Raw genomic sequence first — 17,111 nt, 5'->3', positions numbered from 1 at the left:
GGGTGAAGGGTGGGAGATGGGTGAGGGAAAAAAGACTACACACTGAGTACACTGCACACTGCTCAGGTGATGGATGCACCAAAATCTCAGAAATCACCACTAAAGGACTTCTCCATGTAACCAAACACCACCTGTTCCCCCAAACTATTGAAATAATAATAATAATAATAATAATAATAAATACCAAAATAAAATTCATACGGAATGAAAAAAGAGGTTGTATAGTCAAAGTAATCCTAAGTTAAAAGAGCAAAGCTGGAGGCATCACACTATCTGACTTCAAACTATACTGTAAAGCTATACAGTAGGCAAAACAGCATAGTGCTGGTGCAAAAATGGACACATAGACAAATGGAACAGGATAGAAAACTCAGAAGTGAAGCCACATACCTACAGCCATCTGATCTTTAACAAGGCTGACAAAAACAAGCAATGGGAAAAGGACTCCTTATTCAATAAATGGTGCTTGGATAACTGGCTAGCTATATGCTGAAGATACTTTCATTACCTTTCACCACGTACAAAAATTAACCCAAAATGGATCCAAGATTTAAACGTAACAGCTCAAACCATAAAAATCCAGAAGACAACTTAGGAAATACTCTTCTTGATATTGGCCTTGGCAAATAAGTTTTGACTAAGTTTCCAAAAGCAATTGCAACGAAACAAAAAATAGACAAGTGGGACCTAATTAAACTAAAGAGCTTATGCACAGCAAAAGAAACTCTCCACAGAGTAAACAGAACCTACAAAATGGGAGAAGATATTTGCAAACTATGCATCCCACAAAGGCTAAATATCCAGAATCTATATGGAACTTAAATTAACAAGCAAAAAAACAAATAACACCATTAAAAATGGGCAAAGTATATGAACAAACACTTCTTAAAAGAAAACATATAAGGAGCCAAAAAATATATGAAAAAATGTCCAATATCACTGATCATCAGAGAGATGCAAATCAAAACCATAGTGAGATGCCACCTTACAACAGCCAAAACGGCCATTATTAAAAAATCAAAAAACACTAGATGCTGGTGAGGCTGTGGAGAAAAGGGAATGTTTATACACTGTTGGTGGGGATGTAAATTAGTTCAGCCACTGTGGAAAGCAGTCTGGAGATTTCTCAAAGGACTTAGCTACCATTCCTCCTAGCAATCCCATTATTGGGTATATACTCAAAAGAAAATAAAGCAATTCACCAAAAAGACATGTGCACTTTTATGTTCAACACTGCACTATTGACAGTAGTAAAGACGTGGAGTTAACCCAGGTACCCATCTATGGTAGATAGGACTTTAAAAATGTGGTGCATATACACCATAGGATACGATGCAGCCATAAAAAGAGTGAAGTTATGTCCTTTGCAGCAACACGGATGCCGTTGGAGGCCATAATCCTAAGTGAATTAATGTAGGAGCAGAAAACCAAATTCTGCATATTCTCACAAGTGGGAAGTAAATATTGAACACACATGGATATAAATTTAGGAACAATAGACACTGTGGACTACTAGAGGGGAGAGGAAGTTGGGGAATGTGGGTTGAAAAACTACCGATCGGGTACTGTGCTCACTACCTAGGTGATAGGATCTGTATCCCAAACCTTAGCATCATGCAATATTCTCATGTGACAAACCTGCACATGCACCCCTTGTATCTAAAATAAAAGTTGGAAAAAACAAATCAGTGAGCTATATCTGCTATATGCGTATGATGTGCCAGAGGAAATACTTACTGATACGGACTTGCTTTGGGGAGTAAAGTGAGGGAGGCATGAGCTTTGCATTCAGGGGTTCTGGGATGAGACCCCACTTTATCACTTCTTACCAGGTGTGATGTCTGACTGGGTATAGGACTTGCTTCCTTGCCCAGAAAATTTAGGCCATAGCCTCTTTGGCTGTTCCTTCTCTGGGAATGTCCTACATTCCTAGAAGTGGAAACCATCAAGGAACAGGCTGCCTAATGGCTTTGGTATCTCAGTCCCATGTTTTCATCTAGTGGTAGGGTTGACTGGTTTGAGGGACAGGTGAGATAGTGTGAATGTGTAGTTATATAATGCATTAATTTTGTTGCCCTGGCTAGAATCTGCAAGAAAAGAAAGGAGTCTATAGTATCCAGAAGTTTTCAAACATATGTGCTTGAATTTAAAATTTAAACAAATTATTCCCCCTTAAACATTAATATTTTTATTTATCTCCTCTTTTGACTGTTTATGAGGAGGTCTGTACAATGTGTATGGTAGTCTTGCAGGGCTGCACTTTTTGATCAGAGTAGGCATATTTATCACCACCTTTCTAACCATATCGTCACACATTCCTTGGCCATATTCATTGCTAGCCATGCTATCCCCTTTTTGAAGAAACCAAGTGCACACAGCTCTTACTATGCTTCTGTGGTCAAAATCATGCAAGAATTATTTGCTTACTTTCATTACATTTCATAGACACCATTTGGTTTTAAACTGACCTTTGGTTTTTTTTCCCCACTGTCCTTGTATATTTGGTTCTCATGCTAGGGGATGACTGCCTTTTCCATTGTTAAGATGGCTTATTTCTAAAGAAAAACAAATTTAACTGTATCGTATTTGTTTATATTACTGTTTCACTCATCATTTTCTTTTATATCTATGACTGTGATTAAAAGAGCCAACACACGTAAAATGTCTGGAACAGAGTGGGTGTTTGATAAAAGGTTGCTTTTGTTAATATTTACTGAAGATCACAGAACTAGCAAAAGGAGGAAGAGGTGAATAAAGTATGTCAGGCTGCAAGGCCCATTCTTTACCCATCGTGAACAGGATACATCCTCCCATGGCAAAAGGAAAGCCACATTTGTTCCTTGATACAGAACATTAATCTCTTTCAAACATGTTTTTGTTGTTGTTGTTGTTGTTGAGATGATGTCTCGCTCTGTCACCCAGGCTGGAGTGCAATGGTGCAATCTTGGCTCACTGCGACCTCTGCCTCCCACGTTCAAGCGATTCTCCTGCCTCAGCTTCTTGGTAGCATGGTGCCCACTACCATGCCCAGCTAATTTTTGTATTTTTAGTAGTTTTGCCATGCTGGCCAGTCTAGTCTCAAACTCCTGACCCCAGGTGATCTGCCTGCCTTGGCCTCCCAAAGTGCTGGGATTACAGACGTGAGCCCCAGCATCTGGCTGTCTCTTTCAAATTTTATTCCAGTTTACCTGATAAACACCATCGCACATGTGTATATCACAATACTGTTTATTTGGTTATTACTGTTTAGTGGAGTTAAAACAATCTTAGTGTTTAGTTGAAACGTGGTTTAATAAAAATGGGCTAGGTGTTCAATATATTTCTCATTTCAGTTCTGAACTATGACATTTTACTTGTGCTGATTCCAAGGTTAAAAATTTAAACTCAGTTAAAATGTAAGTCTTCAGAAAGAGTTTCAGAAAATGTGCTTTATCCTGGGTTATCAGATGGTGTTTTGCTGCCTTGGTTGCAAGTCCTGATGTGGCACTTTTGTTGAGTGTAGTTTACTTTATGCTCTACAAACTCAGATCACTATAGTTAGTTGCCAGTGATCATTGCGTTGGTAACCATCTTGGGCTCCTCTATAACTTATATTTAGAGTAGAAGTATGGTACAGCCTTCAAATAAACTTTTTAAGTCGATTTCTTTCTCTCTGCCTGTCTCCCTCTATGTATGTGTGTGTGTGTTCGTGTGCATGCATGTGCACACATGTATACATAATTGTTTTAGTCTGTTCAGGATGCTGTAACAAAATACTTTAGATAGGGTAATTTATAAACAACAGACATTTATTGCTAATAGTCCTGGAGGCTGGGAAGTCCAAGATCAATGCACAAATAGATTGAGTGTCTGGTGAGGGCTTGCTTTCTGCCTCTGAGATGCCTTCTTTCTGTGTTCCTCCCATGGCAGAAGGAGATAACAAGCTCCCCTGGGTTTCTTTTTCATAAGGGCACTAATCCTATTCATGAGGGCTCCACCCTGATGACCTAGTCACTTCCCGGAGACCCGACTTCTTAATAACAACACATGGTATTAAGGGGTTGGGGATTAGATTTCAACACATGAGTTTTGGAGAGATAACAAGCATTCAGATTATAGCAATGATTGTTTGTATCACAATTTTACTTTCTGTGCTTTCACTTCTGCATAGTAACTCTATTTTATTGTATCTGACAACATTATATCAAATGAAAAAAAGTAGAGTGTCATGGTAAGAATACACTGCTACAGTTTTGCTTAATAAAATTGACAGTAAATTCCCTTTTGATTATGATTTTTAAAGCTTTTGCATATTAAAAATATTAATAGAATTAGCTATATAGTTCTATTAGAATAATGTTATTACTAAAAGAGATAGTTTTTTATATATAGCAAATTAGCTAGCTGCATATTAGCTTGATATGATGATAAGGCTGGCAAATGAATCTGCAGGTGTGCAATGCACTACAGCGTGGACAAGGGAGGGTGGAAACAACTGCTGTCTAGTATTTTTCTGTACACATGTCTTGAAGTAAATTAAGAATAATAGTAAAAGTTATTGGGGTATATTTGGAGGCACTTTGAGCACACATCTTGGTTCAAATCCTCCTTGCTTGGTAACTGAGTATCCTTGGACTATCATCTAATCTTTATTATCTAATCTTTCAGTCAGCTTTTTTATCTAAATAGAGACGACAGTACCTACTTCATACAGTTGCTGAGATGTGCTCAGTAACTGTTGATTTCTCTTCCTGCTTTCCTTGTGGCTGGCTTTCAAGAGTGTGAATAGACGTGAACATACAGAGTCTTCTACTTTTAATCTGATTTGCTTGTCTGAAAGGACAAAAGTGGGACTGCTCTGATCCCTAAGACTAGAACCACCCTGGGAATAACTCCTCTGTTCTCACCTGCCCTGCTTTCCATGCTATTCTTGCTAGAATAAAGATACAGTTCAAATGTTCTTCTGGCAGCTCTTTCCAAGGCATTACCTAGAACAAAGATGGTTGAAGTATGGGTAGATATTCCCCATCCATCCTGGGGCTTGCTTGTGGCCATGACAATCATGCCTGTCAGTCAGGGCCTCTTTCCTGTGAAACCTGGAAGCGTGTCCAGGGAGCCCCTCCCGACTTGGTGTGAGTTGGCATTTAAGTTGTCCTGACTTAAAAATTCTATAGGAAAAAGCACACAAATTGGAACACAAGGATCTTGACTCACAGATGATCACACAAATATTTTTGCTTCTTTTTCAGACAAGCATAGAGAAGATTAAATGGATTACTCAAGATCCTAAATTGATTGGAGAAGGAGGATTAACATTTAGGGTTCTTGACCTCAAAATTAAGGATCCTTTTAGTTTAGGCTTTTCAATTTTTGCTTCTGAAAATAGTGTCTCCCTGGAAGTGGGTGGCTGCAAGAAACAGTGAATTTGAAGTCTTAGCAGAATTATCCAACTACTGACTGGATGGCAGTGAGGTGGGAGAGTTATGGGGTAAATTCAAACATCAGCTGGCATGTTGGATTAAATGATCTTTAAGATGTATTCTGGGCCCCAGATTCTGAGATTCTCCTTACAGTGTCACTTAGAAATGTAATTTCCTAAATATGAAATGTCTCAGGAAGTAAGTTCCATGTCTGGGACTCATTTGCAATTAGACATTCAAGACTCTAAATAACATTTGGGTTAATTAACTTTTCCCTGGTTTCATAAAACACATTTGTACTTCTGACCATCTTAGTATATTGTGCTCAATATAAGATTGTTAGTAGACTTGTGAAAATTACAAAATTTAGAAAATAAAAATCGTGATGAAAATAATACATTCTTTTAAAGTCAAGGAACTGCTAGATGCATGACACGGTATCATAATTATTTTTTGGTAGGGAAGAAATCTTATTTATCTGCATACCCATCTTAAAAAAAGATCTATTAAAAAGTTGATAATTTAAGATAATTCTAGACTACGAGATTTGAGAAGTGCACATCTGTCCATTTTTGGCCACAATGAATGTTAAATAGATTTTCAATTTTTTTTTTTTTTTTATGGGTATCAAAGTGATGTTCTTATTGAACCTTAAAAGCCATAGTGAGCCTCCCTTGTCTCCTATCCTCCCCCTTGCAGCGTTGTAAATCTAACTTCTGCCCGTCCTATTGTTCAGAAAAAAGCAGCCATATTGTGCTGATTGCTATTAAATTAAAGCAGAAAGGGAGAGACACAAATGTGGAAGCCCATCTTACCAGCAGGGATACCACTATCTTTTATTTTGCATTTTGGGAGGGTCAGAAAGTCATGACAGGCATCTGACCTCTGATAACCTCTTTGATGCTTCTGTGTGCAGTTTTTGGGGGGAAGAACTTAATTAAATACAATTGAATTTCCCTGCTAACATTACCACTGAAAGGACTCCTTTTAGATGGCTCAGTGTTTGCTGGTGAGGAACAAACAAAGATGCTTCTTTTGTTCCTCAAAGAAAAGTTAGCATATGTTAGTTAAGGATTTGTGATTTCTTTTGACTAGACTGGCGGGTTCCTAAAAATTCAATGAGTCTTCTGAAATGGTAACCATGATAAAACATGAAATATGCGATTAACTAAAATGCTAACCCTTTTTATTCCTGTTGGTTATTACTAAGGTTAATCTTTTAAAGGGTTTACTATGTTAATCTATGCTTAAAAATTATAATCATTTATTTATAATGAAATTGCTAATGTTTGGATATATCAAATATAACTTATTCCTCTCCTGGATTTTTTAGCTACCAGAGGAAGGGAAGAGTTACCAGCAGATGCCCTTTTGTGCTTTTAGCTAGGAGACAGTTAAAACAGGAGATGACAAAAAATATACAGTTTTTGGTTTTGAACAGTTTGTTGAAACTTTAAGAAGCTTGTCTACAAGCTATACTTTAATAAAATGCAATAATCTATATACTCTATAGGTTAAAAATCCATTTTCCCATTGTTACTCTTGGGCTTCTGAAATTAGTGGCTGACAATGACAAATTGAGGAATCAGTTTTATAATCATACACAAATAGTAAGTTATTTTATTCAAATTTGAGACTTGGTACTTATTGAGAGAGGAATCAGGTTTATATCTTCTTAGATAAAAAGAAACTTTTCATCCTAGATGATTTTGTTTTCCTTGAAGAGAAGATTAGAATTAAGAGCTGATGCTTTTGAATTTAAAGTTGACTATTGTGTGTGTTAAGCCTAATTCCTCACCTCCACATCCTCTTCCTCTGTTTCTAAGCTTTCCCCAATCTCTCTAATTATTTAGGGGGAGAAAAAGTCAACACTTGACCCTGCTGCCCTATCTGGCTGCTGCTCCATCTTTTGTTTCTCATGCATGGTTAAATTCCTAAAAATGGTGTTTACTATACCCACAGCCTATATTTCCACGTCACTCTCCAGGATCTAGTTTCTATATTCACTATATACTATGTACTCCAGGGGAAGGTGCCCACAATCAGGACCACCATGTAAGTTTGGATGGTATACTTTACACAAGACTCCAAGCCAAGGGGATAGGAAGAGGCTAAAATTTTGGTGCATTTAATGGCTAGACTAAGTCCTACCATGGGGCTTTATCTGCCAAGAGGGGCGTGCCATTGTTACTGTGATGATGATAATAATTATTTTGTGCTTTGTCTGAAGGCTCCATAGGGCTAGCTGTGGCTTTGTCCACAATTCCCTTGGTCCAGTCTCAGCCTTTACTGTCTGATCTTATTTTTCAAAATCTCAACCTTTTAAAGCATGTGAGCAAGAATGAAACCTCATTTGTCCAAAGGGTAAAAAATTCTTTGTCAACAGGAGGCCTTCCTCAAGGCTGTTAAAATCTTAAATCACTATGGGATTGGGATGAATTGTAGTTGACCTTTGAACAGCATGAGGGTTGGGGTGCAGTTGCCCTTGTGCAATAAGAAATCCATGCACAACTTTTGACTCCCCCAAAACTTAACTATTAATAGCCTACTGTTGACAGGAAGCTTTACCAATAACAGAAACAATTAACACACATATTTTTGTATGTTATACGTATTGTATACTGTATTCTCAAAGTAAGATAGAGAAAAGATGTTAAGAAAATCATAATGAAGAGAAAATGTATTTACTATTTGTTAAGTAGCAGTGAACCATCATGAAAGTCTTCATCTTCATTGTCTTTACAATGAGTAGGCTGAGAAGAAGAGGAGGGGTTCACCTTCTGTCTCAGGGGTGGCAAATGTGGGAGAAAATCACTGTATTAGTAGACCTGCGCAGTTCAAACCCATGTGTTGGTCAAAGGTCTACTGTATTTTTCTGTGTATTTAAACAAAATACTAGTTGAAGGAAGAAAAATAAATATTAAAATCATTATGTAAAAATACAATGCCAATCTCTTTTTTTCAATCCCTTGGCTGTCTCATGCCCTCCTACTCTGCAGTCATCCTAATGGGAGACACCTGAACACTGTGAAGAGCCTGCAGACTTTATGACTAGAAAGACTCACCTTGGAATCGCAACTCCAACCACTTACTCAGTGATATTGCCTTGGCTGTCATTGAGTTCTGTGGGCTTCAGATTTTTCATCTACAAAATAAGGATAAAAATTGTTGGCTCTCAATGTCCTTTGGTGGAGGATAAACAGAGTTATTACAGGGCACATCTACTATTTGACCTGGCAGCAGCTCATAGCAGAATCGGAATGTTCTCTCAGTCTACACTTTCCCCATGCTGACCCTCTATTAACATTACTTTTACTTGTTCTTTTTCAACTGGATTTTTTTTTCTTTTTGCTCTTTCTTCAACATCTGGCTCAGCTGACATCTCTTCCAAAAAGTGTTTACTGATTCTTCACGTTTGTCCAAATCTTCTCCTCAGGTCTGGTAGATGAGCTCCCCTGGTACCTTATGCATCCACTTTCACAGTCTTTATCCTGCTATGCTGTAATTGCACCAGGGGAGCATTATGGAGATTATGCTTCATGTATTTTTGTATCCTTGGTACTGAACATAGTACATGGCAAACCAATAACTATTTGATAAGCTGAATTGTCTTAACATCTGGACAAGTGGAGAGAAAAGTGTTGGCAAAGCCATGGCAGTTGGGAAACATAGATGATTAGAAGCAGTGGTGACCAGACCCCTTCCTTGTATGTTTCATCTCTAATGGATATTCCTCTATTGCTTAATTTCTGATCCATTGCACTATCCAGGTTTCTTCTTGGAGAAGAACTGATCTCTTTCCAGGCTTCAGTTATGTCTTGTCTTGACCATATAACCTCTTGAAAGCAGCTATCTACAAAGATCAGTAGATCAGTACCTTGCTATTCCAGAACCAACATCACCTGGGAGTTTGCTATAAAACCAAAATCTCAGGCCCTCCTCTAGACCTCCTGAGTTAGAATCTGCATTTTAGCTACTCCTCAGGTGATTTGGATGTACAGTAAAATGTGAGAAGCCCTGGATTAGTAGTAGGTGCCTCTAAGAATAATGTATTCCCTGAATTTATTGATATTTAAATGCCTTTGCCTATGAAGTCTCAGGGAATGGCATTGGGTCTGTTGCAAAGAGAATGAAATAGAACATTGGTATATCGATGAGATCTTGGCCAAAATCAGGCAGTAATTTTCTAACCAAGTTAACTGCAAGTGAAACAATCCACATTAGATTAGAACTAAGTAGACAACCTAAATATTTAAAACGGCTTCAATAAGTGAGAAACAAGTATTTCATCTTAATGTCTTGATCCTCTGCTTGGATAGAAGATGATTATCATTTTAAAGAGAGACCATTTCTTTAGAAAGAAATGCACTATCCCACATCAAGGCAAACACGTTTTTTTATTTGGTAGCAGTTTAATGACTGAAGCAAGGATTTCAAAAGCTATCTCCTGGTTTCCGTTCCAATCTTAGAGGCAAAGCAAGTATTTGCTTTCAGCATAGTTGACACCCAAGCTTTTTGCAAATGTTTCCACAAAGCCAGCTGCCCTTTATAGATCCCCCTGGGAACTTTTCTTTTGGTTACTAACCCTCAAGAGCCTACAACTCCCTATTTGTGAAGGTATTTGTCAGACAGAAAGAGGTCATGAATCTTCAGATCTTTTTGAGGAGCATGATCAAGACTCCAGTTTGAAAAACTTTATCCCTTTGCTCAGACCTTTGGGCTCATCTGAAGACTCCCTTCTCCAGCCTTATCATCCCATTGGAAGATGCCCCTCCACACACACAGATACACAAAAACAGCACTTCTGTAGCATTTCTTGGCTAGTATATTGTAGGGTTGAAAATTCTGAGAAAATTCATTCCTTATCTGAAAGCTTCATTGGATTTTAAATGCATTTTTATACTAACATTTCTGTTGATGAATCTTGTGGATGCACGAAATTTTATGTTTACTGCTTTTGCTTTATCACCAGTTCAGTCATGGTTTCTCCCTGGGTCTCGCCTTTGTATCTTCCGTAGTACCTTATTCCCTCCTCCTTTTTAAATAACAAAGTCCCAGAGAGTGTTCAATGACTGATCTCTAATGCCATGCGCTAGGTTGAATAAAAGGCTGTGGTCAAACACTCATCTGGAGAATCATGTTACAAAATCGTCAGTGACAAAGACCTGCTACTGAGATATTGTGGCCTTCCAAGGACCTGATGGTGGATTCAGTTTTTACTCTTCACGCACCTATTAGGTGGTTCAAGTGTATAGATGTGTGTGTGTGTGCTTGCATGTGTGTGCATGCCTATGAGCGTGAACAGAACAAAAACCTCAACTCTCTAGCACATACCACCTGTTTTCACATCATTGTTGTTACAAAAGGCTTTTTTTTTCCCTCCTTTAATTAGCTGAGCTGTCCTATTTTTTCATAACTTGCCTCTTCTCTAACATATGGGCTGTAACCGTATTTCTTTTCATTAGACCTGAGCCTTGTTTGTCATTTATACCATACTTTTGCCTTTCTCTTTCATTTGGAAAGAAAGAGAGGCTTTCTATTATTTTAGAGCAAAGCACCTCTGGTTTATGTGGCGACTCTTGTGGCTTTCTAAATGCACTTGATTTAGCTTTCAATGTGTAATTACTGCCAAACAAGTTAATTGCTTTATAAGTGTCCAGAATTCCCTGGTTTAATTTTGCTTTCATTTACCAACCTTCATTATACATCCACTGTTCAACATAAACACAAATGATTGTTAATGAATGCCTAATGCCATATTCATTAGAAAATCAGGTTAATGACTGGCAATGAATATCCCAGCTACTTTATTCTTTCAAGCTTTTTATTTATTTATTTTTGCCTTGTTGATTACAATAGCTTTTTTGTTTACCAGGAAATTCTACCTGTACTCTTAGTCTGTTTCTTTCTGGACTCCTCATCTTGCTTAAAAGTTCAAGGTAAAGGTTTCTAAGGTACTCCCATTCCTTAATTGTTCTTTCTTCCTGTAGATATGTCCAATATATGCAGCTATTTGTACATAAACTTTATCTCAATAATGCTTTATAAAAAATTAAAAAACCAAGGCAATCAGAATGCATATGATTTCCTTAGGCTACCATAAAGTCTTGTTGTTTGGACAACAGAAATCTCAGGACTGCATTGTATAGATGGTCAGGTGGTACACTGAACTACCCTAAGAGGTACTGTTTTGGCATCACAGTCTCTGTGAATGATGCCACCCTGCTGTGCCATCCACAACTTGCATAGCTCTGAGGAGTGGCACTAAGAAATCTCCACTGAAATGAAAAATGGATCAGAGCAGGGTGGTTTGGGATAGCATTCAGTGCTTCATGCTGATTGCCCTGGGCAAAGGTTGCCTACTTGGAAGATACCACATGTGTGAATGTACATGGTTTGAGTGAGTGGCAGGAAGTCCATGGAGGAGGAGAACTGAAATGCACATCATGGGGATGGGCCTGATTTTCCCCCTGGTGATTCTTGCTTTGTAAATGAAATTCCTTCCCCTCCCTGCAGACATGGGGTTGCTTTTCCAATCAGACCGGCAGCTGAGGTTCGAAGGCTATGCATGTGTGCTGATAACCCAACAGAGGACGATGGGTAGAATACAAAGTCTAGATGCTGAAATTTGAGCCCTGGCTTGTCACTACATGATTGTGTGATCTTGAGCAGTTTCCTCGTCTATCAAGTGCAAATGTTGGCGATTTAGAATTCCTTCTGGCTCCACACCCTGTGACACCACATTCCTTTTGGGATGACAGGAGAGTGCCCCTGCATTCTTTCAGTTCATTGACTGGATGCTTACCATGTGCCCAGCACAGAGTTGATGTCAGGGGTACTAGGTAGAAGACACATTTTCTTGATCTCATGGGAGGGCATATAGGGGGGCGCATGCACCCTGCCTGTCTTTGACAGCAGTACAAATGCATCACAGTCGTAGCACTACTCAGCTTCAGTGCTGCAAAATCTATTACCCTCCCCAATTATTTACTCCAAGTTCTAGTAATTTTACCTATTTCTTCACCCTTAGGCCCCCTTCTACTTCTCTTCTCACCATCCTTCTATCATGGTACTTTAATCTCAGAGAAGCTCTTGTTTCTTCTTCCATTTTTGTCTCAGTTTCTGTCTCTAGCCCTCACCCAAGTTTACATAATCTATATTCAACAAGAAACATTCACTTCTTACTTATGTTCATTTCAACAAGAAACATTCATTTCTTACTTATGTTCATGAACCTGTGGGTTGACTATGGCTGCATTGGGCTCAGCTGGGATGGGCTTCAGGCTATGGGAGGTACAGCAAAGTCACATGGCAAAGGGTGTAAATGTTTAATTCTATTTCATCCCGATATATCACCATATTTTAAAAATACTTTGTCCCTGTCTTTCATCACATGTATCAGAGTTAAAATTTTACATTTATTTGTGTGATTATTTTGTTACTACCCGTGGCTTCCTCTGGACTCTTGAGGATGGGAACTGTGTTTTGGGCTCACCATTGTTCCCAAAGCACCTGGGACAGTGCTGTGGGCAATATCGGGTGCTCAGTGAATGAACAGCCATTGTTTGAAAGAATTAACTTCTGATCTGCCTAGAAACCATCACAGGAATGGAAATGTTTCTTTCTAAGAATTACTGAAGTGATACTAAATGCCTTGTTTCTAATGTTTCAGAAATCCCCTTGCTACATTCCCATTGTGAGCAGTGCCACCCTGTGGGATAGAAGCACACCCCATGAAAAGGTGAGTCAGTGGAGTGTTATGTGCAGGGCTGCTCCGTAGTGCCGACCTTTTGGCTTCAGTTGCTTTACGTGTAAGCAGATTTGTTCCTTTGTATTTTTGACTTTATGACTAGTAAAGGATTTTTTACATTTTAAAATAAGAAGTATGTTAAAAGACATTTCCTGGAAAACCTTGGATATCTGAGAGTCACGCTACCTCCTGCTTCTTTACACACAGATATGTACACCTAGAAAAACCTGTATCATCCACTGATGTCCAAGAATAGAAATCACAGTACATTAGGGGTCTTTTCAGTGCATTTATGTGACCAACATACAGAAACTAGGGCGATAATTTTATCTTACCATCATCCATAAAAATTTACAGCTGAGTTCACTAGGCAAAAAGTTGACCAGTTAGTAGTGTTCCTCTCCTGTACCATCTTCTACTAATTGGTTGCTAATGCTCTTTTTCTTGGTGAGAGCCAAAGTGAATGTTTGTCCCTACGATGTGCATATGCATGGCTATAAATGACTACGATGTGAACATGGAGATGGTCACCATGGCTGGCTAGTCCAGTTGTCATGGAGCTGTGGTAGCTTTTCAGATTCAGTCCCACCAGAGCTTTGTTTACAAAAGCAGGATTGGGATAAAAAGAACCTTTCGGCCAACACTGAAATTTACATCCTAAGGGCTTTAATCACCTTCATTTCCTTCCCATTTACCATGAAGGGAATTGCAACTTCCTCTAAAAAGGAACACACAGTCCAGCAACACTGATGAAATCACAACATCCCAAACACGTGAGGAGGAGATAGTTTTCTCTTCTGTGGACTCCCTTTTTCAAAATTTGTGAGCAGTATTGGCTTAAGTTACAGCTTGCAGAAAAGTAGCATATGGTGACTGGAAATACAGTTCAAGAGTAGAAATCAAAGATGTAGAAAATCACATTTTAAGATTAATGGAAAAGGCCAATAATAGTAGCAAACATGAAACATATGAAGTAGTTGAAAAACATGACCTAGTTTTCTCCCTGTTCTTACTTTGCACTAAAGCAGAGGGATATATCAAGTAAGGCACCTGCAATATGCTGTTTCATTAGTTATATGTCCAACTGAAGGATTCCATGACTCCCAGAATGGACTGTGTTGGAAAGGAAACAGGCCCCAGTAAAGTCCCTTTATTTCTACTGTGCCACAACTAGTATGTCAAGGCTCTTAGAAGACAACACTTCATGAAAAGGGACCACAGATCCATTCTCTCATCAAGGAGTAGTGCAGGTGACAATGCGAGTTGGTATTTAGCTCATACCGCAGCAAGATGATGCCTCTGGAACTCACAGACCAGTGCCCCCTTGGTGCCACTCCTTTCCTCTGACAGCTTAAGTTAGAACGGGGAAGCGAGTGCAGTCCTATGTAGAGCAAGGCTTAGCATCAGCTAGATCCTCTTTCAAATTGCATCATCTCTTCCTCTCTCTTTCTTCTCTCTCTCTTCCTCTCTGTGTTTTTGTGGCTTTGGAGGAATTATAGAAGTAGGACTAAAAAATTTTAAGATGTGTATCTTTAAAATACTTTCATATTATGTTGTTGCATATAGTATATACTGTATATTGACTGCTATATACATTATTATATATTATACATTGTATATTATGCAGTGTACATCAGATGTTGTATAGCACATGTATATGAAACATATACTATGTATAACATACTATCATATATGTCAGATAACCTGTATTGTGTATGTGTGTGTATGTCTTTGTGTGCCTCTGTGTCTGTGGCTGTGTGCATGTGTTCCAGTATTATACCTTATATATTGTATTTACTGACCACCTAGCAATAGTCAGATACTAAAAGCAACAGTAAAGAAAAAAGTCTTTGCTTTTTAGGAGACTATCAATAGTGAAGAACATAAAAAATGGGAAATTATCAGATAAATAATTCGGGTAATTCCAGAAAACTGCTTTGTTATGAAAGCTGTAGATTGGAGGTAATGAGGTTGAGTGTCTTTTGGGGTGGGAGGAGGGTGCTGCTTTTGCTAGGGTAAGGTGGTCACGGAAAGCCTTTCTTCTTCTTCTTCTTCTTCTTCTTTTTCTTCTTCTTCTCTCTTCTCTCTTCTTCTCTCTTCTTCTTCTTCCTCTCCCTCTTCCTCTCCCTCTCCTTCTCCTCCTTCCTTCTCCTTCTCCTCCTTCCTTCTCCTTCTCCTCCTTCCTTCTCCTTCTCCTCCTTCCTTCTCCTTCTCCTCCTTTCTTCTCCTTCCTTCTCCTTCTTCTCCTTCCTTCTCCTTCTTTTTCTTTTTTCTTTTTTTTTGAGTTTGCTGGATCATATAGTAATTCTACTTGAACCTGGGAGGTGGAGGTGGCAGTGAGCCAAGATTGCACCATTTCACTCCAGCCTGGGTGACAGAATAAGAATGTCTCAAACAAACAAACAAACAACAACAACAAAAATAGACTTAATAGCCTTTAGAAGCATTTTCATTACCATAAAGAAAAACGACTACTATTATTATGTCTGTTCAAAAATGTCCTCAGGGTTCAAAGCAATAAAATATAGGGAAAATGTATAAGAACTGGGGGGAAAAGATAATGTTTATTATCTACCTGGAAATTCTAAAATTATCTCAAAATTATTAAAATATATAAATTATTAAAACCAAAACTATAAATTACTTTGAATACATTTAAAAACTTATAAGACATATATGGAGAAAAGTATAAAATATTATTTAAGGATACAAAAGAGGGTGCCCAAATAAATGAAGAGAGAGTATGTATGTGAATGAGATGTCTATCTTAGTCTTTTTGGTGAAGTTAAAAGAAGATTGATCCTACAAGTTAAATGAAAGATCATAGCTTGATCTTTCAATTATGAAGAAGAACAAAATATGGAAACTTGCTTTACCAGATATCAAGACTTTTTATAAAGCTTTAGTAATTAAACAGCATGCTATGTGCTCAAGGGTGGGCCTGTGGAACTGAACAGAATATATAAATCTGATATACAAAAGAAAGGATATTAGATACTGATGGGGAAAGGAAGGACTATTCAGTAGATGGGGTAGGGACAACTGACTATTCCTACAGAAAAAAAAGGTAATATTATATGTCTATTCACACTAAATAGAAAAGTAAACTTTGGGCAGGTTTAAGAAAACTAACTTTTAGAGAACATGCAAAATATATTTTAAGACCTGAGGGGTATAAAGGGATTTCCCAAGGTATAAATATCATAAACTTTCAAGATATATTGATAAATTTTACAACATTATAGATTAAAAAGTCTCCTTTACCAAGCTTTATAACAAAAATAAAGACAGGTTACAAGTTAACAACAAATATTTGGAGAGCAAATACTAACAAGTAATTTATTTCTATAATTTACATAGAATTCCCACCAATTTGTAAGAGAAAGATAGTTAACTGGGTAGAAAAATGAGCAAAGGATATGAATTGACAATTCACGAAGAGGAAACCTGAATATCCAATAAAAGTATAAATAAAAGTTTTAGCTTACTAGTGTCAAGGGAAATGCAGATAAAAACTGTAATGAAAGATGATTTCATACTTGTAAGTTGACACAAATGAAAAAGTCAGATGATAAAACATGTTGACAAGGGTATAGAGAAATGGAGAGTCTCACAAAAGCTGCTGCAGAATCACTTTAGAGAGAATTTTCATGATCTAAAACGGTTGTAGAATGTAAATACCTTTTACTTTATTTTATTTTTGATACAAATATTTGTACATATTTATGGGATACATATGTGATATTCAGTTTAATGCACTGACTGTATAATGATCAAATCAGGGTGTTTGGGGTGTCCGCCACCTTGAGTATTTATCATTTCTATGTGTTGGGATCATTTCAGGTCCTTTCTTCTGGCTATTTTGAAATATATAATACATTGTTGTTATTGATAGTCACCATACTCTGGTATTGAACATTAGAATGTATTCTTTCTATCTAAATGCATGTTTGTACCCATTA

The 17,111-nt window shown here is 37.8% G+C and overlaps 1 protein-coding gene across 2 annotated transcripts in view; it reads left to right on the top strand.

Annotated features, from left to right (window-relative positions):
• The window catches only part of C10H12orf42 (chromosome 10 C12orf42 homolog), a 178,223-nt gene that overhangs the window by 73,237 nt on the left and 87,875 nt on the right, over positions 1-17,111 (top strand). For both annotated transcript variants that reach the window (XM_010357278.2, XM_010357277.2), the window contains one exon: positions 13,072-13,140. In XM_010357278.2, coding sequence (XP_010355580.1) covers positions 13,072-13,140 — 69 coding nt within the window. The remainder of the gene's footprint in view (positions 1-13,071; positions 13,141-17,111) is intronic.

The sequence above is a fragment of the Rhinopithecus roxellana genome, chromosome 10, assembly GCF_007565055.1.
Source record: "Rhinopithecus roxellana isolate Shanxi Qingling chromosome 10, ASM756505v1, whole genome shotgun sequence".
NCBI classification, from domain to species: domain Eukaryota; kingdom Metazoa; phylum Chordata; class Mammalia; order Primates; family Cercopithecidae; genus Rhinopithecus; species Rhinopithecus roxellana.
The sequence above is the reverse complement of the archived record's forward strand: the minus strand, read 5'-3'. Positions and strand labels throughout refer to the sequence as shown.